Below are 20,024 nucleotides of genomic sequence, written 5' to 3'. Positions count from 1 at the left end.
ATACCTCCCAACATGCCAGATAGATTTGAAAGGGTGGGTAGATTTGAAAATGTGGATACAAGAGAGATGGTTTTTTTTACAAAGGAGTATTTATAAATACATAAGGTGAACATAAGTATTTTTTGTAAGTATACATTTTTTGCCAAAAGATGACAGATTTTTGGGGCTCCTTGTTTGCAAGATAAAAGGTGTCCACAGTTTTTCTTATTGATTGTCTTCGGGGTTCTTTTATATCCTAATATTTAAAGTTGAGCTCATTTGTATTCCGTTATTAGTCCTAATGTTTATACTCGTAAAAGTGGATTTTTCGCTCCCCTTCTCTTCCCCTCCCATAAAGCTGCTTTGTAAGTTCACATAATGTCTGATTACAAACCACTAAGGAGTTTTAGTTTTAGCTTTAGTCTTCAATTATAAAAGCCCACATGGATTTCTCTATTAAATGTATATGATTTTACTGCCCACAGATGTAACGTGTGCAATACCAATTGTTTGGATTATTCAGCATTTGGTTCACACGCATAACTAGAAGTTTCTATCTATACATTGGTATTGACCAGGGCAATTACTGTACAACTTTTCTGTACAGCAAAATTCCAAACCTCCATTTATCCCACAGCTGATTCTATTTGACATGAAGATCATTGTGAATTGTAGCACAGCTGTTAGTATAGCTGAATCTTAAGAGCAGGTAAAATTTCATAACAAAATTTGCTTTTAATCAGACTTGATTTTCTCAGGAATTCACTGGACAATATCCAGGGTTGAACACATAGGCAACAACAGAAATTTTTCAATAAAGTTGAAATATATATTCAGGCTTTTAAATGTTTGACTATTTCAAGGATCAATATTTTTGTGAATTTCAAATTTGCAATTAGTAACTTCTCTAATATTCGCAATAACTATCCGCAGCTGTGTTTTAAAAAAAATACCATGTTGGCATCTGCTTTTGAGGCAGTATGGCTTCCATCCCCAGAGTAAGAATCTTTTATTAATTTAAAAAAAAAGTCTCACCCCTGGATTCATTCTAGTAGCCTCCTTCCAGTAAGTGGATACTGAGTGCGTTAACCTACTGTGCTACAGTCATTTTACCTCTAGGAAGTGCATTTCATTCAGTCAGGCCAAAGGGATGAAAATCTCTTGCCTGAAAGACTCTAGTGTGAAATGATCTTGGCATTTCTTGAACCAGTTCTCACTGGCTATAGGCCCACAGCACAACACACTGCAGAATTTGACCATTTTACTTGTGGGTTCCACAAAGATGGCTGATTTGGGAAATTGAAAAGATAACAATTGTATACTTCTGCAGTTGGAGCTAAGGTATGTTGAGAAAGATAAGTTGAAAGCTTTTCTCTGCATTTGGCTGTGGTATACCAGGCCAGGGAGTGCATTATACTGATATTAAGAACCTGAAATAAGATGTATCACTCCCCCCTGCTGGCATCTTTGGCCTTGATGAGCACATGAATTCACCAAAACTGTTGACTCAGGGAAGTGGTGTTGTTTCTTTCTCTCCCCTCTTTTTTGTAGCTTCCAAACATTCCTTTTTAACAAAACAAAAAATATTGTAGATTCATCACCCTTGCAACCTACACTAAATAAACCCTTTTTTGATTTTTTTTTTTGTAGTTCTACTTTTCTAGTCAATTTTTCAATACTATCTATAGTGACAATTTCTCAATGATCCCCAGAATTCCTGTGTTGGCCAAAATTAATAAATATCACTGCTAATTAAGAAACAAGGATTTATTTTTTACAAGTCTGCTTGCAGTGACAACCTTGTGCCACAATGTCGAGATGCAGCCTTTCTGAAACTTGACTGGTATGAATATGGTGAAATACCATTTATGGAAAGTGCTTCATAGCAGAGAACAAATCCACATTATGACCAATTTATTAAGTATGCAAGTCTGAGTGCCTTGATGCACATCAGAATTGATTGCTTTCCAATCATATCTTATTTCTTCTATTAAAAACATTATGATTAACCTCCTCAAAACCTCAGTAAAAGATATCAATTTTTAAAAGATGCTGGGTATTACTACTTTTTTCTCCTTGTGCCAGTACACTGTATATTGGAGTGCTTTTATTTTTTTTAAAGTGTGCGTAGTTTTTTTTAAATGTAGCTTATGAAAAACTTAATGCAAGGTTTATTATAAATATTTAGTGTCTTGTAAAGTGTATAGAATTTGTCATTTTCTGTTACTTGTATTCCCATATTTTTCTTTAGTTTTTACTTTCCTTCATATCATTTGTCCTGTCAGGTGTTTCCTGGCCATCGCCTTGCCCATCTCCTTCCTCTCGCCCACCTTCTCGCTACCCGTCAGCTCCCAACTCTCTTCCACCTCGGGCAGCCACTCCTACCAGGCCGCCCTCCAGGCCCCCCTCACGGCCTTCAAGGCCTCCGTCTCACCCCTCTGCTCATGGTTCTCCAGTTCCTGTCTCTACTATGCCTAAACGCATGTCTTCAGAAGGTACCACAGTTAGTCTGTCCATGTATATGTTTGTTTAATTTCTTTGTTGTATAATATTACATTTGTGCTTTTGTTTCTTAACCTGCAACATGTTTGATGTTTGAAAGCTATACAAGTGTAATCCTTCTAACTTGCCAGTTACATTGTGCTTAACCAGCTTTCCTTAAATTTATATATTTTTTTACTATTCTAAGTAAACAATTGTGTTAATTTGTATTTGAGAAGATTATGTGGGATGATCAATGGTGCATGGTTACACAAAAAGTGACTTGAAAAAGTAATTGTCTGAAATCTAATGAGATACTTCTGACATGCAAGGGAGGTTATTTTTGAGTGGCACTGATTCTGATGCATTGTTATTTACACCACGTCCAGGTTAGTTTGTAGGGGGAGGGGGGAGTGGTGGAAGGAAGAACAGTAAACCTTAAATATCATTAACAAGCCCAAGTGATTTGAAATCATAATGGCATGATAGACTCATACATGACCAGTCAGTCCACAGTCATGTGCAGTAAACTTTAAGACTTTAAAAGTTATTGCTGTGAGCATTTCTTTTACAGAATTAGCCATCGTATTGATGTTTAGATATTGTGGGGGGGGGAAAAAAAGGTTGAAAAGAATTTAAATAAAGTTGCATTTCTCTTAACACCTTTCTTGTTGTATCCCCTAGCACTTTATGCTGTGAATTACTTTGTGAAGTGCTGTGACTTGAGTAGGCAAATTGAAATAGCCACTGAAAGGGAACCTTCACTAGGAATTTGAATATTTCCTCAAGCAGGGATGAGGAGGTTAACTGGCTGGCTGACCACAGCAAGCCTAGTTTACACCAAATCAATTGTAAACAATTTTACAACACCAAGTTATAGTCCAACAATTTTATTTTTAATCCCACAAGCTTTCGGGGGCTTTCCCCTTCCTCAGGCGGTGCCACACCGCCTGAGGAAGGGGAAAGCCCCCGAAAGCTTGTGGGATTAAAAATAAAATTGTTGGACTATAACTTGGTGTTGTAAAATTGTTTACAATTGTCAACCCCAGTCCATCACCGGCATCTCCACATCATGTACACCAAATCAGACAGTGAGCCCTGGTAACATCTTGTGGATTACCTATAGAATATAATACACGAGGGAGTGCATGTTAGATAGAATTACCTTAGTTGTAATTACTTGATAGCGATTTGGGCGATTTTGTCAACTCTGATCTAAAACTGCTTTAAATGCACTCCTTGCTGTTGTGTGTAAAACTATGCATTCATTTGTAAAGTTAATTTCTTGAGGCATTGCTCTGTGGCTGCTTGAGGGGCCAATTTGTATGGCAGCTTCATCACTGCATGTTTTTGGCTGTTTGAAGTTGACACATTTTAATGCAAGAAACGTTTATTGAAGAAAATGACTTTCAGAAAGTTAGTGTTTAGAGGGTTTAATGTTGCTTTGTGTTTTGAGTGATAAACATTTGAAGATGGTTAATTTGCCAATTGTAAGAAAAAAAAATGAACATTGTGCAGATGTGGGGTTGTGGGTATGTATAACAGTAGTTGACATACTAAAAAACACAAGTTAAAAATCTTGTGAACAGTACCATATAACAGTAATTTTTCAGCAAATTACTGGAATAAATCAGAGTGTGTATTGTAAATTATTTAAAGGTATCCTTGCATGTAAAATAAATTACCCCATGTAGTTTGACACAGGGTCATAGGTTCTATTCCTGGCAATAGGTTTTATCCCTGTTTCAGCTTATCTTGGCTAGAGTGATGGTCATAAGTACTCTGTCCCTGGGCTAGGGAGGGGGAAAAATCAGTCTGGGTTTTATGGTGCTGATCACTACCAAGTAACACTTTCTGCAAAGTGCACACGTGTGCAGTAGGTGAGCATAGGATTGAGCTCAACTGGGAATGTAGCTTCCCCATCCTTCAAACAAGCAAGTAGCCTGCTTCCACTCACTGTTTAGTTTCACACATGAAGAGTGGCTTCTTGGGTGAAGTAATAAAAGGCTGCTGGCATTTGTAGAACTATCCCAGCATAAGTTACTGCTTTCCGGGGGAAAAAATGAGAGAAAGATGCAAAATCCTTTGGTCCTGATCGTTACTGATCCTATTGTGCCACAGGCCTACTTTGTGTGGGTTGTGGAGAGTTGTGCAGCGCCTGTTCTGATTGAATTTGGAGGTTTATTTTTCCATGTACTTGTATGTTCCTTACTTTTCTACATGTGTACTAATTCTAGTTTCCTATTCTTTTTGTAAAAGTACCCTATCTACCTGTTCTTTTCATATCATTTTGTTTAATAAATTGCTTTGTTAAAATTTGGCAAAATGAAAAGTCCTTATCTAATTTCAGGAAGTGCCAAAATGAAACTGCATTTTTATCCTAACACTTAAATTGTTTTGGGATGCTAAATATAAGGCAGCTATGCACAGGAGGAGCTATTGACTCTTCTAATTGATGATCAATATAGTAATATTTGTGTGGTACAGTAGTGCATTTAATGTAGTTAATATTGTTATATGGTTGGCTTTGCACATGCTATAAGCTGACAGTAGATCAGTTTATATTAGGATAATCTATCCTAATACTCCATTGATGTGTGATTAGCAAAACAAGATCGATACCAGTGCATAGGTCGATACTAGACCATCGATACTAACGCATCGGTCACTGAATTTGACAAGGATCGGATGATCCCATTTTGTGCCCGTTTTTAGCACAGACTTGATTTTTTTTTTACCAGGTACATATGCTAACACATTATATCCTCACTAACCGGGGGTTATCAGATATATTAGTGAGGTGTTTTACTGTATTCCTGTACTTGCAACACTGTGCTGCGACTCTGTTCAGGCACAGCATCATGAGTATAGTACTAAACGTGATTTTAAAAATGGTTCAAAGCCTCCAAGTTGCATATGCCGAATATATTGCGGTAGCAACAAGAAAATCTAGTATTTGGTGTGCCATGGTTAAATTCAGACGACAAATAGGGTATTCAAAACTACTTCAAGTCTATGAGGAGCGCCAGAGCCTTAACTGAAGTTTAATTTGTTTTGCTGGCTACTTGTGATTTCTCGGAAGACACTATTTACAATTTTTAACCTTGCATATGATGGGACTTGCTACAATGAGATCATGTTTTGAGCGCACATCAATTACAATACTTGCTGACTACTTGTGATGGTGTGGCTAAATGCTCCTCCCATTCCTGAAGTTGATTATTTCACTGAGGTGTGGTTCACACCTTTCACGTTTTGAGACTTGGCAGTTAGCACTAGCAGGCTTTTTGGAGAACATAACAGTTGAGCCTGATCCTATTGTCATTCAGTGTTCACATATGTACTTTCAGTAGCGCTAACAGGTATAGCAAGTGAGAACCCTGGCTATTTTTGTTAAATTCCTTTCCCTATCTCCTGGGCTCTGGCCAACTGTAGCATCCCATTACTGTACTAACTCGATAAGGATTGAACCCGAGACCTTCATGATCTGTAAGACAGACTTCACCTCTCAGCCTTTGGGTTAGCTCCCGAATGCAATTTTTATGATAAAACTAAATGCTCAAAAATAGATGAATCAGTGAAAAACATTGTAGCTAAATCATATTTGGTTACAGGTATAAGGTTTTAATCTTTGTTCAAATTTGTCTTTGCAGTTATATGTCTACCATAGTGCACTTAAAAGCATCTTGAACTGTGTGTTACACAAGTAGACTGTTACCACAGGATGGCCTGTGATTTACAGATTACATATAAACAAATAGTGAGCATCATTGTTTACAAATATTTAACATTTTAAAATAAGGTAAGAATGATTGGCCTTTTAATCTGTCTAGCTTGATTCATTGTTTAGGTCCCTATACAAGAGCCATTGAGACCATTTTCATCACCCTTTTCCCTCTATGTAAAGTTCACGTTCCTCTACTCCCTGTTGAATCAGGAATTTGTCCATTTTATTTTTTGAATGCTCCACATGAATGAATTCACAGCACCAGGTAGCAGTTTCCTAAGTTTTGAAATGTGGAGGAGTTCTTAAAATGTCATTTCGCTCAGTTTCCTTGGCTTATAATGTGTCCTGTACTTTTTGTCTGGTTCAGCACAACTGAGGTTGTGGCTGAATACGGTGTTTTTGAACAAAATTAACTATTTTAATGCTACAAACTTTTTCACTTGCTCATCTTCCTTGAAGTAGAAAGGAGAAGACACCCTTTATTAGTCCTCGAACCCTATTGTTGGGATCGATAGTTTAGAATTCCCATTTTCCAGGAAGCTAGAGGGGCAGTCTGGTATTGATGTATTTTCCCATGCCAAAAAGTGATCAGTTTAAAAAAAAATAGTGCATGCAGAATAAAGCTCAAAGTTTGTCTAAAATAAAGAAATCTCTCTGCTGTGAAAGCTCAGTGGGGAAAGTTTTTAGTAGAAAAAAATCAAATTGTCTGCTACACATCAGAGGAACTGCATTATTTAAAAGCTCACAATGTAAATTCCTAAGGGGTTAAACTTTTCACCTTGATAGATTCCGAATCTCCTATCCTCTGCTATAATTGACAGTTGTATGATTAATGAAACTTGGTCCCATGCACAGAGCAAAAAATGGCCATGACCTTGTGAACTACAGTAATTTGCTATCTTCTGAGTGCACCAATACTACAGGTCACATGTCTACATGACAAATCAATTTCATGCGACTGCAAAGGTATTCAAAAGCTCACTGTATGACCTAAATTTGGAGATTGTCAGTCTCCCCATGTTATTTGCCAGCTACAGTGTACTGATACATATTTGTTTTGTTTTGTCATCTAGGTCCTCCACGGATGTCTCCCAAGGCACAACGTCATCCTCGACATAGGGGTCCCTCTGGTAGAGCTGGAATTTCTTCGGGATCAGATTTTGTATCCCACAGTGTATCTGGAGAAATTTCTGCTCCTGTACCTCGAAACAGTCCTTCAGGAGGGACTTGGTCATCTGTAGTTAGTGGAGGTAAATCTATTTAAGATTAAAATGTAGAATTTAAATTTGGTGTTTTAGGGCAGTTAGTAAGATTGAGATTGTTTAACAATGACAGTAACAACTTGCATTGAGACAACAACCTTAATGTTGATAAATGACCCAAAGCGTAATCAGGCAAAAATGTATGCCAAGGCAAAGAAGGAGGTATTCAGAGGGGAGATCAAAGGCTTAGTCAATGAGTTTGGTTTTAAAGAGGGCCTTGCAGGAGGTGTGGTGGCGGACAGGTTTAGAGAACTAGTTCCAGAGTATGGAGCCTGGACAGCTCATGGCATGGCATGGCATGGGACAAAGAGAGTGGGAATGCACAAAAGGCCAGAGTCAGAGAAATGGAGAGTTTGGTTGGAGGGAGGGTGGTGATGAGGGTTTAGGGGTGAGGGGTGCCTGTAGAGCTGTAGGAGGTAACAGAGATAGGAAGGGGTGAGGCCATGAAATGGATTTAAACACGAGGATGAGAATTTTAAATTGGAGACACTGAGAGATGAGGAGCCAATGTAGGTCAGCAAGGACAGGAGTGATGTTGAGAGTGGGACTTGATGCGACATAGGATATGAGCAGCAGAGTTTTGGATGAGTTTACGGAGGGTGGAGGATGGAAGGCCAGCTGCGGGAGTATTGGAATAGTCATGTCTGGAGACGACATTGGCATGAATGAGGGTTTCAGCGGCATATGGGCTGAGGCAGAGGCGCAGGTGGGCAATGTTAGCAGACGGTCTTTGTGATGGAGCATTTATGGGCCAGGAGCTCAGCTTGGTGTTGTATAGGATCATGAGTTAGCAAACAGTTTGGTTCAGAATGGAACAATGACAGCAGAGGGGATTGGAATCAATAGCAAAAGTATAGAGTTTATGGCGGGGGCTGAAGACAATGGCTTCAGTCTTCCCAATTTTTAACTCCACAGTGAATTGCAGCTCATACAAGACTGGATATTGGACAAGCAGTTTGACAACACACAGGCAGTGGGGGGGCAGGGGGTCAAGAGAGGTGGTGGAGAGGTAGTGCTGGGTGCTTTTGACAGAGATTCAGACATTGAGTTGTAGGAAAGATGGGTGTGGATTTAGGAGGCAACAACACGTTCAAGTACTTTGGAGAGGACAGTGAGGTTGGAGATGGGGCAGTAGTTTGCAAGGACAGAGGGGTTAAGGGTGTTTTTTCTGAGCATGGGGTGATGACAGTGGTTTTGAAAGAGAAAGGGATAGCACCTGATAGGGAACCATTTACTATGTTGGCTAGCAGTAGGGGCCAGGAAGGGAATTTGGGTAGTCAACAGTTTAGTGGGAAATGGGGTCAATTTAAAATGTTCTGTTCTGTGGAAAGTGAACTTCCACCCATACTGGATGTATGCTTCAATGAACATTTCAGTGTTTTTTCCAGAGTGCTCCTATACAGTGCATTCAACAGCTCATTAAGCTCTGTAAAATTGTAGACCTATTTTAGTTTTGTTCTTCATGTATTTTAAAATTCAGGGATTTTCTTTTTCAAATTCAGTTGATTAAGTAGCACGATTGGTTAGCGTACCTGGATTTGACTGCAACTTAGACTATTGAGATGAATGTCCCCTCAATCTGCCACCCCTAAGCTACGTGAAATGAATTAGGACAGACTAAGCCTACATCCTACTTGGATAGAGCTTTTAGAACAAAGCTGCTTACAGTAAAGCACTAAATTGACTATTTCACTGTGATGTTATATGGTTGCGGTATCCAAGCTTTTCCCCTCATGGGCCATGTCGGTGTGTACTGTAGAGCCTCAGGGACGGGGTGATTTTTGTGTAACGACTTCCCCATTTATGCCTAGAACAGGGTGGTAGCCTGACAAATTGCATGGGAAAGGAAGTGCTGATTTACCGTTTTGTCCGCCTGCCCATTCTGATTTTTGGAGGGACCTTGATTTAAAATTCAAGTAAATAAAAAAAAAAATCAGTGTATAGAAATTAAAAATGTTAAAACTTGTGATTTTATTTTTATATTTATATATTATATCCACTTAATTTGACAAACCGCTTCTATCGACAGTTAGAATGGTCCCCAACATGTCGACATAAATGGGTGGGATTGTATTTCAAGTTGACTTTAACAGAACTAGGTGTTCTGATTTAGAGTTTGTGCATGAATGAGACAAGTGCTTTAAAAACCTCCCTATCCAAAGATCCAGGCCCACAAAATTCAAACAAGGGCAAATAAGAAATATAAGCGCAAATACCACTGAGTTCCTCGGAATTTGATACAGTAATTTAGACACCCCTGGCATAAGTGAATAAATAGTTCTGGAATGTTCAGTACAACAACAACTTGCATTTATATAGCACCCAAGGAAGCTTATTTTTTGGATCGTTTTAAAGTTTACCATCGTCTTCCTCAGGAATTTTAGATTGGTTTAGTTAGAGGCCACTCAGTGTAGTTGTGCATGTTGCTTTGAAGGAAACTGGCTTGAAGTGCTGAATGGCCTTTTCCCATTTGATTGTTTTTGTTCTCCTGTTTTTCGTTGATAGAATTTCATCCACAGTTTGTTTTGTGAAAATTGCTAATAAACTATTTACTGAAAATGCTATTTGCTGTTTGAAACTGTATAACCCATCAGCCATAAACCTCATTGTATCTAGAATACTTTATTTGTAATTTAGATAGATGCATCATGTTAGTTGAGACTGTAATGCTCTTTCTTTGAAACTTCAGGGTCAAGTTCCCGTTTATCTCCTAAAACGCACAGACCACGATCTCCTAGACATGGTAACCAGCCATCCCAGTATAATCCTGGAAATGTTTCAAGTGGAATGATCCTATCTTCTCCTCAACCTGGCAGTGTCCCAGCTGAACCTTTAGTCATGCCTGCTACTGCTGTATCTCCTACACCAGCCAGCCCCGCTGCCAATAGAGCTGTCACCCCGTCAGCTGAGGGTAAGTCATTTAATTTCCTGTTCTGCAAGTTTTGTGAGATCCATACGTTTGCACCATAATGTTACGTATCACTTCTGGACAGTGTTGAATTTTATAAATTTATTTTGATTTGGTAAGGAAATTTGATACTGTGTTAGTAATTGATATATTTTTCTGTTGGCAATAGGGCTAGCCTTAGCATATGTACCAACTTGGAAACTAGCAAAAGCTGACCCAACTGCTTTAAAGAAAGGTGACCACTTCAAAATGGCCCTCAATAACGTCTGAAAACAAAATATTACGCTGAAAAGGTGCAAAAGCTTGGTGTCTTCTTCGACCCAGAAATGAGCTTGAAACCCCATATCATATCGGTCACCAAGACTGCTTGCTTCGCCTCTGCAATATTGCCTCCTTCCTCCCCTACCTTTCGCCACATCCACTGAAACCCGTATTTGTGCTTTTGTGACCTCTGGACTTGATTACTCTAACATCCTCCTTGTCAGCCTCTCATTTCTCCACCCTCCATAAACTGTAACTTGTTCAAATCTTAACTGCCTGTATGCTGTCCATCACCCCCACCCCCACCCCCCATCCTCACTGACTTATGCGTTGGCTCCCTGTGCCCCAATGCATTGAATTTAAAACCTCTTCATATCTTGCCCCACTAATCTTTACACTCTCCTCCAATCTTGTATCCCCTTCTGCACTCTTTAGCCCTTCAAAGTAGACAAATGTGAGGTCATCCACTTTGGATCAAAAAAGGATAGAACTGGGTACTTTCTAAATGGTAAAAAGTTAAAAACTGTGGATGTCCAAAGGGACCAAGGGGTACAGGTACATAGATCATTGAAGTGTCATGAACAGGTGCAGAAAATAATCAATAAGGCTAATGGAATGCTGGCCTTTATATCTAGAGGACTAGAGTACAAGGGGGCAGAAGTTATGCTGCAGCTATACAAAACCCTGGTTAGACCACACCTAGAGCAGTTCTGAGCACCGCACCGCACCTTCGGAAGGACATATTGGCCTTGGAGGGAGTGCAGCGTAGGTTTACTAGAATGATACCCGGACTTCAAGGGTTAAGTTACGAGGAGAGATTGCACAAATTGGGGTTGTATTCTAGAGTTTCGAAGGTTATGGGGTGATCTGATCGAAGTTTATAAGATATTAAGGGGAACAGATAGGGTGGATAGAGAGAAACTACTTCCGCTGGTTGGGGATTCTAGGGGTAGGGGGCACAGTCTAAAAATTAGAGCCAGACCTTTCAGGAGCGAGATTAGAAAACATTTCTACACAAAGGGTGGTAGAAGTTTGGAACTCTTCCGCAAATGGCAATTGATATTAGCTCAATTGCTAAATTTAAATGCGAGATGCATAGCTTTTTGGCAACCAAAGGTATTAAGGGATATGGGCCAAAGGCAGGTATATGGAGTTAGATCACAGATCAGCCATGATCTTATCAAATGGCAGAGCAGGCACAAGGGGCTGAATGTTTAACTCTGGTCTTCTATGTATCCATCTTCCCTTAGCCCCACCATTGGTGGCATAGCCTTCAGCCGCCTTCATCCTACTTTCTGGAACTCCTTCCCTAAACCCCATCGCCTCGCCGCTTCTTTCTACTTTTTGGAAAAACCGTCTCAAAACCCATCTTTTCAACTATGCTTTTGGTGACCTCTTCTGACTCTCCTAATAAAGGCATTTTAAAGACTTGAGGCAAGAAGGATGCTACCAGAAGGGTCGAACTAGGTCCAAACTCATTGAACTAGGAAGTTCACTAGCACTCTCCTTCCTCTCAATTTGACTTGGCAGTCATTCATTGTTGCTCTATCCCCTCTTATTTTGTTTTTCTGCCCCCTCTAAATGACTTTGGAATGGTTTCTACATTAAAGGTGCTATATAAATGTTAAGGTGTTTTGGTGAAGTGGTACATGGGCTTGTAACTTGAGCTGCAGTTATAGCCAACATTCCTTTACTCATTCACTCACTGCAGGGGCATACAAGTGTTAAAGGCACAAGATTTCTTTTCAGGGCTGGGGGTGCGGATTATGGCGGCAAATCAACCCAGAAAAATGAGTTTCTTGACACTTTATTTGGCACATTTTCCTGTATTTAGGAATCTACACTGAGCACGGGTGTTGCAGTTCTTTCCCAAAAAGTAGCAGCAAATAATCTATAATTTTCCTAATATCCCCTTTGGTTTGGTGTTTTTTTTCTTGATTACATCTTTGGGAAGTGTTTCTACATTAATGGTGCTATATAAATGCAAGTTGTTATATTACTGGGAGAACAAAGTTTTAATTTTGCATTTTTGAAAAAAAAATGGCTAATAGCGCATTGTGACTTTGAACCCATTGAACATAGGATTATTCCAGTCAGGGCTATAATCAAATTTTACATTTAAATGTTCTTTTTTTAATATTTCCAATTGATAGGTATTTACCTTTTTTGAAAAGAAGGAAAAACAAAATAACATTTGGATTTTTAACAGACCAACCAGAATCTCCCTTCCCAAAAATCTGCCTCACGATTGTCCTTTCCTCTTCTTCACCACCTCCCCAAGTTCACTTGCTCTAACCCTCCCTGTTTGTTAGCACTCTCCTCCCTCTCACTTTGACTTGGCAGTCATTCACTTTTTCCTCATTCCAGTTCAAGCTAACAATCATCACCCACCTCCCCCAGTTAATGCTGCACACTCCATCCTACCATATGCCTCTCCCACTTACCTGGCTTTCTCCTCCCACCAAAAACCCTGCTCGCTGGTTTTGGGTGCCCCCGCCCCCCACCCAGGGCTGAAAATTCCACTCCCAACTTTTCTTCTTCCCCTTCCTCCGCCTTCCACACCACAAGTGTTGCTCCTGGGCTTCTCTCTGTGCACTTTTCCTTCCCTCGCACTGTTTTAAACCTTTCCTTTCTTTTTCTCTCTCCCTGTGCAACTTTTCAAGCAAATCTTTTATTTGTGGGATTCAATGGTTAGGAGTCCATTTGCACTCTTGTCCTTAATTTCAAGTTCCAATGCTCATTTTAGTTTTCTGACATTTTAATGAAGGATTTTTTTTCTCTTTTTTTTTTCCCCCCCCCCATTGTTGCTCTTTGTGTCATGCATTATCATTAGCCAGGAGGAGTGGCCTGGGAAGTGACCTGCTCTAGGCCCCTGTCCAATGTAGGAGTGACGCCTCATGATTTCTGTCCCTACTTCTAAAATTACTTATTTCCTCTCTTTCTCCTTCAGTGGATTTGTTTGTCCTTGTTTAGATCTTTTAATCTAGTTTTTCTTGTACTTTCTTTTTCTCATTTCAGTTATACTGTGGTCTTGGTTGTGTTCTGTGTATTTTTCCTAATCCTTTTTTAAAAAAAGTTATTTTCTACCACTACCATTGGCTTTTTTTTTTGTTCATGGGATGTGGGTGTCGCTGGCAAGGCTAGCATTTATTGCCCATTCCTAATTGCCCTTGAGAAGTGGTAGTGAGCCACCTTCTTGAACCGCTGCAGTCCATGTGGTGAAGGTTCTCCGACAGAGCTATTACGTAGGGAGTTCCAGGATTTTGACCCAGCAACGATGAGGCAACGGCGATATATTTCCAAGTCGGGATGGTGTGTGACTTGGAGGGGAATGCGCAGGTGGTGTTGTTCCCATGTGCCTGCTGCTCTTGTCCTTCTAGGTGGTAGAGGTCGCAGGTTTGGGCGGTGCTGTCGAAGGAGCCCTGGCGAGTTGCTGCAGTGCATCCTGTAAATGGTACACACTGTAGCCACTGTGCGGCGGTGATGAAGGAAGTGAATGTTTAGGGTGGTGGATGGGGTGCCAATCAAGCGGGCTGCTTTGTCCTGGATGGTGTCGAGCTTCTTGAGCGTTGTTGGAGCTGCACTCATCCAGGCAAGTGGAGAGTATTCCATCACACTCCTGACTTGTAGATGGTGAAAAGGCTTTGGGGAGTCAGGAGGTGAGTCACTCGCCGCAGAATACCCAGCCTCTGACCTGCTCTTGTAGCCACAGTATTTATGTGGCTGGTCCAGTTAAGTTTCTGGCCAATGGTGACCCCTAGGATGTTAATGGAGGATTTGACGATGGTAATGCCGTTGAATGTCAAGGGGAGGTTGTTAGACTCTCTCTTGTTGGAGATGGTCATTGCCTGGCACTTGTCTGGCGTGAATGTTATTTGCACTTATGAGCCTGGATGTTGTTCAGGTCTTGCTGCATGTGGGCACGGACTGCTTCATTATCTGAGGTGTTGCGAATGGAACTGAACACTGTGCAATCATCAGCGAACATCCCCATTTCTGACCTTGTGATGGAGGGAAGGTCATTGATGAAGCAGCTGAAGATGGTTGGCCTAAGACACTGCCCTGAGGAACTCCTGCAGCAATGACCTGGGGCTGAGGTGATTGGCCTCGAGCAACCACGACCATCTTCCTTTGTGCTAGGTATGACTCCAGCCACTGGAGCGTTTTTCCCCCTAATTCCCATTGACTTCAATTTTACTAGGGCTCCTTGGTGCCACACTTGGTCAAATGCTGCCTTGATGTCAAGGGCTGTCACTTCCACCTCATCTCTGGAATTCAGCTGTTTTGTCCATGTTTGGACCAAGACTGCAATGAGATCTGGAGCCGAGTGGTCCTGGCCGAAACCAAACCGAGCATCGGTGAGCAGGTTATTGGTGAGTAAGTGCCGCTTGATAGCACTGTTGACTGCCACTTCCATCACTTTGCTGCTGATTGAGAGTTGACTGACAGGGCGGTAATTGTCCGGATTGAATTTGTCCTGCTTTTTGTGGACAGGACATACCTGGCCAATCTGTAGATGCCAGTGTTAGTAGTTGTACTGGAACAGCTTGGCTAGAGGATAGTTTTGGAGCACAAGTTTTCAGCACTACAGCCGGGTTGTTGTCGGGGCCCATAGCCTTTGCTATATCCCGTGCACTCAGCTGTTTCTTGATATCACGTGCAGTGAATTGAATTGGCTGAAAACTGGCTTCTGTGATGGTGGGGATATCGGGAGGAGGCAGAGATGGATCATCCACTTGGCACTTCTGGCTGAAGATGATTGCAAATGCTTCAGCCTTGTCTTTTGCACTCACTTGCTGGACTCTGCCATCATTGAGGATGGGGATGTTTATAGAGCTTCCTGCTCCTGTTAATTGTTTAATTGTCCACCACAATTCACGACTGGATGTGGCAGGATTGCAGAGCTTTGATCTGATCCGTTGGTTGTGGAATCGCTCAGCTCTGTCTATAGCATGTTGCTTCCGCTGTTTAGCATGCATGTAGTCCTGAGTTGTAGCTTCACCAGGTTGGCACCTCATTTTTAGGTACATCTGGTGCTGCTCCTGGCATGCTCTTCTACACTCCTCATTGAACCAGGGTTGATCCCCTGGCTTATTGGTAATGGTAGAGTGAGGAATATGCTGGGCCATGAGATTATAGATTGTGCGCGAATACAATTTTGCTGCTGATGGCCCATAGCGCCTCGTGGATGCCCAGTTTTGAGCTGCTAGATCTGTTCTGAATCTATCCTATTTAGCACTGTGGTAGTGCCACTGGTGTCCTCAGTGTGAAGACGGGACTTCGTCTCCACAAGGACTGTGCGGTGGTCACTCCTACCAATACTGTCATGGACAGATGCATCTGTGACAGGTAGGTTGGTGAGGACTAGGTCAAGTAGGTTTTTCCCTTGTGTTGGTTCGCTCACCACCTGCCGCAACTATGTCCTCCAGGACTCGGCCAGCTCAGTCCCCCACCCTGTGCCCTTGCTACCCTCAGTGCTTCCTCCAAGTGGTGCTCAACATGGAGGAGGACTGATTAATCAGCAGGAAGTTTCCTTGGTCATGTTTGACCTGATGCCATGAGATTTCATGGGATCCGGAGTCAATGTTGAGGACTCCCAGGGCTATTCCCTCCTGACTGTATACCACAGTACTGCCACGTCTGGTGGGTCTGTCTTGCTGGTGGGACAGGACATACCCAGGGGTGGTGATGGAAGAGTCTGGGACGTTAGCCATACTCACAGAATCATACCTTTCAGCTATATCAGGCTGTTGCTTGACTAGTCTGTGGGACAGCGCTCCCAATTTTGGCACAAGTCCCCAGATGTTAGTGAGGAGGAATTTGCAGGGTTGATTGGGCTTGGTTTGCCGTTGTCGTGTTCGGTGCCTACTGGCCCGATGCCGGGTGGTCCATCCGCTTTTATTCTTATTGTGACTTTCTGTAGCGAAATTGTACTCCTGAGTGGCTTGCTAGGTCATTTCAGAGGACAATTAAGAATCAACCACGTTGCTGTGGGTCTGGAGTCATGTATAGGCCAGACCAGGTAAGGACAGCAGGTTTCCTTCCCTAAAGGGCATTAGTTAACCAGATGGGTTTTTAATACGACAATCCAATAGTTTCATGGCCACCATTACAGCTACTAGTTTTTTTTCATTCCAGATTTTATTTAATTGGTTGAATTTAAATTCCCCAGTTGCCGTGGCGGGATTTGAACTTATGACTCCCGATTACTCATCCAGTAACATAACCACTATGCTACCGAATGGTGGTTTGGTGCACTGGTGGATCCACAATAAATACATCCTAAAGAAAGTTGAAGTTCCTTTAACTGAGTGTTGCAAGTTCTGACCATCCTGGCAAATATCAGGGTGCATTCCACATATAACGCCTATTACCTTGTGGGCACTGAGTAGCGTTGGAAGTTGCACCTGATGCAAAGGATGGCCCTTTAATGAAATTGTGGTTGAGGCTGGATTATTGGGACACTTCATGGATGACTGTTATTGCTGTTAAAGTTTCATGCGGATGGATTGTTACTGAATACAGTAGAGACGCCCTGTCTGTTTTACAGTATTTGCATTTATGCATCCACATTTATTTTAAAAGTAACTCTGTTTATGTTTGTGTGTGTTTACAGCTAAAGAATCGAGGCTTCAGGAACAGAAGCAGAGTTCACCCTCTGCACACAAAGAGAATCCTAAGCCTATTGAAACTTGTAGTACTCCACCTAGCTTAGCCAAACCGGGAAACAAGGGTTAGTATTACGTGACTGTGTGTATCTGTATCTGTAGGAATTCCTATGTGCAGTTTGTCACCGCCTTTTCTAAAGAGAGATGTGAGCCTACCCTTTGAAATCTTTTAACCTTGCACCCATACAGTTTAAAGTTGCCAAAATTATTTTAACTGTTGTGTAAAATTTTGTCGTCTGTACTTAATCTCACAGGCAACAGAAATATATTCACCATCTTCCAGCCCTTATTGGAAATTAATACCCTGGTACATTGTGAGCAAAATCGCAGACAAAATTAATTTAACCCAGACATGTAATTTGCAAAAGCCTTTTGTTATGCCCCAACACTTAGTTATTACGTATCATAATTTATTGAAAACTGCATTTATTAGCTGTATTTTTTTTTAAACTTTAATACCTTAAATTGTCTTCAGTTTCGGGTGGTGCAACTAACACTTATTTGCCATGTGATTTTGAGCGTTTTATGTTCTCTTTCCAGCTACATCTCCAATGGCTTCAGATCATAAAAAACAGATAGCAGATTTAAAAAAATTCAGGGAAGACTTTAGGGTGAGTACTTTTTCAGTACCAGTCCTTTTCACAATCTTAAATACATGTGTGCTGTAGAACTAAGGACAGACTTGTCAAATTCCATCACCACATTATTCTTTTTAAAAGTGTTGTAAGGGTATTGTGTGGGGGAAGAAGAAATTACTCTTCTTGAAGAAGAAACTGGACATATTTGGGTGAAGTAAAAAAAAAACTACCAATTTGACCTCTGGGAATTATAATACAAGATGTAGATTATCTTCAAAGAGTATTAGCTGTGTTGAGCCAGCCTCTTAAGTTTGAAAAGAAGCTTGGGAGTTGGCCTGAATCTTTGAGGTGGGGGAACATTGGAGATCTGATAGAGTAGTGCTATCCTGGTCAAAGCCTGGGAGGTGAGCAGTGGTAGGCTTTTTCAGATAACTGTGTGTTGAATGCAGTTGAGAGATCTTTGGCGGATCAGGAGGGGAGGAGTGAATCTTTATATGGTCAAGCTTGCAAGTTTTGACTGCATTTTTGAAAAAACTATATTAGTAATTCCAACATATTGAAATTTATTTTTTAAAATGTACATAGATATATTCTTTTGTTCCTGCATTTAGAATATTGCACTGCAGTACTTTTTCAATTATTCTGTTTGTGGTTTAGAAAGATTTTTCTAACGTTCCAATTTCCCTGTCCCCTTCCCTCTCATCCCTGTATCACAGTTTGCATAATTGAGCCTATCGTGAACATAAGAAATAGGAGCAGGAGTAGGCCATACTGCCCCTCGAGCCTGCTCCGCCATTCATTCAGATCATGGCTGATCTTCAACCTCAACTCCACTTTCCTGCCCGATTTTCCCCTAGAGTCCAAAAATTTATCTATCTCCGCCTTGAATATACTCAACAACTGAGCATCCACAGCCCTCTGGGGTAGAGAATTCCAAAGATTCACAACCCTCAGTGAAGAAATTCCTCCTCATATCAATCTTGAATGGCCTACCCCATATCCTGCGTCAATGCCCCCCTAGTTCTAGACTCTCCAGCCAGGAGAAATAACCTCACAGCATCTACCCTGTCAAGCCCCCTCAGAATCTTATATGTTTCAATGAGCTCCCTTCTCATTCTTCTAAACTCCAGAGAGTATAGGCCCATTCTACTCAACCTCTCATAGGACAACCCTTTCATCCCAGGAATTAATCTAGTGAACCTTCGTTGCACCGCTTCCAAGGCAAGCATATCCTTCCTTAGATAAGGAGACCAGAACTGTACACAGTACTCCAGGTGAGGTCTCACCAAAGCCCTGTATGATAATTACCTGTGGAAGTCTTATTTTGTAAATATAACCTAAAGGCTGGTACATCTGTGCATCCTATTTATACCTAGGGTATGAACAGAAAATCTGATTTTTTTTTTTCGAGACACACTTATCATTCTGACAAATACTCTGGGCTTGTTGGGTACCCATTGACTAAGTATTTCTATTATTATTTAAAATATCCATTGTATGTGTGCTTTTTTGGTTTACAAAATACTTCACCTGGTTTTGATCCACTATCTGTGCTATGCCTCCTCCAATGAAGATTGGGGGAAACAAGCCATCATTTTCATTCCCCACTAGAAACTGCATTTCCTTGCCACTAACTCCATTCCCCCCCCCCCCTTTTCACCCCCCCTCGTACACCTCTTTAAAGAGTTTTGATTTCTTTGTTTCTTTTAACATCGTTTCTTTGTTTACTTGCCAGTTGTGATGCGCTTTGAGGAGTTCTCAGTGCTGTCATTTTTCAGGCTGCTGGTGCCTTTCAGGTCAATCATAGAATGACTTTTCAATTTCTTTCTTGGGCCAAACTTCTTGTAGCGGCTTCTAAAAGGAGATTTTTGTAATTTTTGAAATCTGTGCTGCCAAAGATTTGTTCCTCTCAGTTGCCCCTGTTATTTTGTTCTGCTCACATTGTTACCTACAGGTGTATGATCTTTGGAAAGTTGCAATAACACACTGTTACATAGTAGATGATGGTCAGAGCTGAATAAGTAACAATTGAATATAATGAATGTTGGGACCAGTGAGTATTTTAAATAGGATTTTTTTAGGATAGACTTGGCTGGATTATTATGATTAATGCTGAGAAGTTATTAATGTTAGTTTGTATATTTAAACTTAATTTTGCTG

General features: G+C 41.0%; 1 protein-coding gene across 10 annotated transcripts in view; it reads left to right on the top strand.

Moving 5' to 3' along the window:
- Window positions 1-20,024, top strand: part of atxn2 (ataxin 2) — a 104,925-nt gene that overhangs the window by 65,223 nt on the left and 19,678 nt on the right. For 9 of the 10 annotated variants that reach the window (XM_068005862.1, XM_068005859.1, XM_068005860.1 and 6 more), the window contains 5 exons: window positions 2,265-2,474; window positions 7,261-7,437; window positions 10,139-10,360; window positions 17,235-17,351; window positions 17,827-17,897. In XM_068005862.1, coding sequence (XP_067861963.1) covers window positions 2,265-2,474; window positions 7,261-7,437; window positions 10,139-10,360; window positions 17,235-17,351; window positions 17,827-17,897 — 797 coding nt within the window. The remainder of the gene's footprint in view (window positions 1-2,264; window positions 2,475-7,260; window positions 7,438-10,138; window positions 10,361-17,234; window positions 17,352-17,826; window positions 17,898-20,024) is intronic. The other variant, XM_068005869.1, reaches the window with a different exon arrangement.

Source organism: Heptranchias perlo, chromosome 25 (genome assembly GCF_035084215.1).
Source record: "Heptranchias perlo isolate sHepPer1 chromosome 25, sHepPer1.hap1, whole genome shotgun sequence".
Taxonomy (NCBI): Eukaryota; Metazoa; Chordata; class Chondrichthyes; order Hexanchiformes; family Hexanchidae; genus Heptranchias; species Heptranchias perlo.
This window is presented reverse-complemented; position numbering and strand designations above follow the sequence as displayed.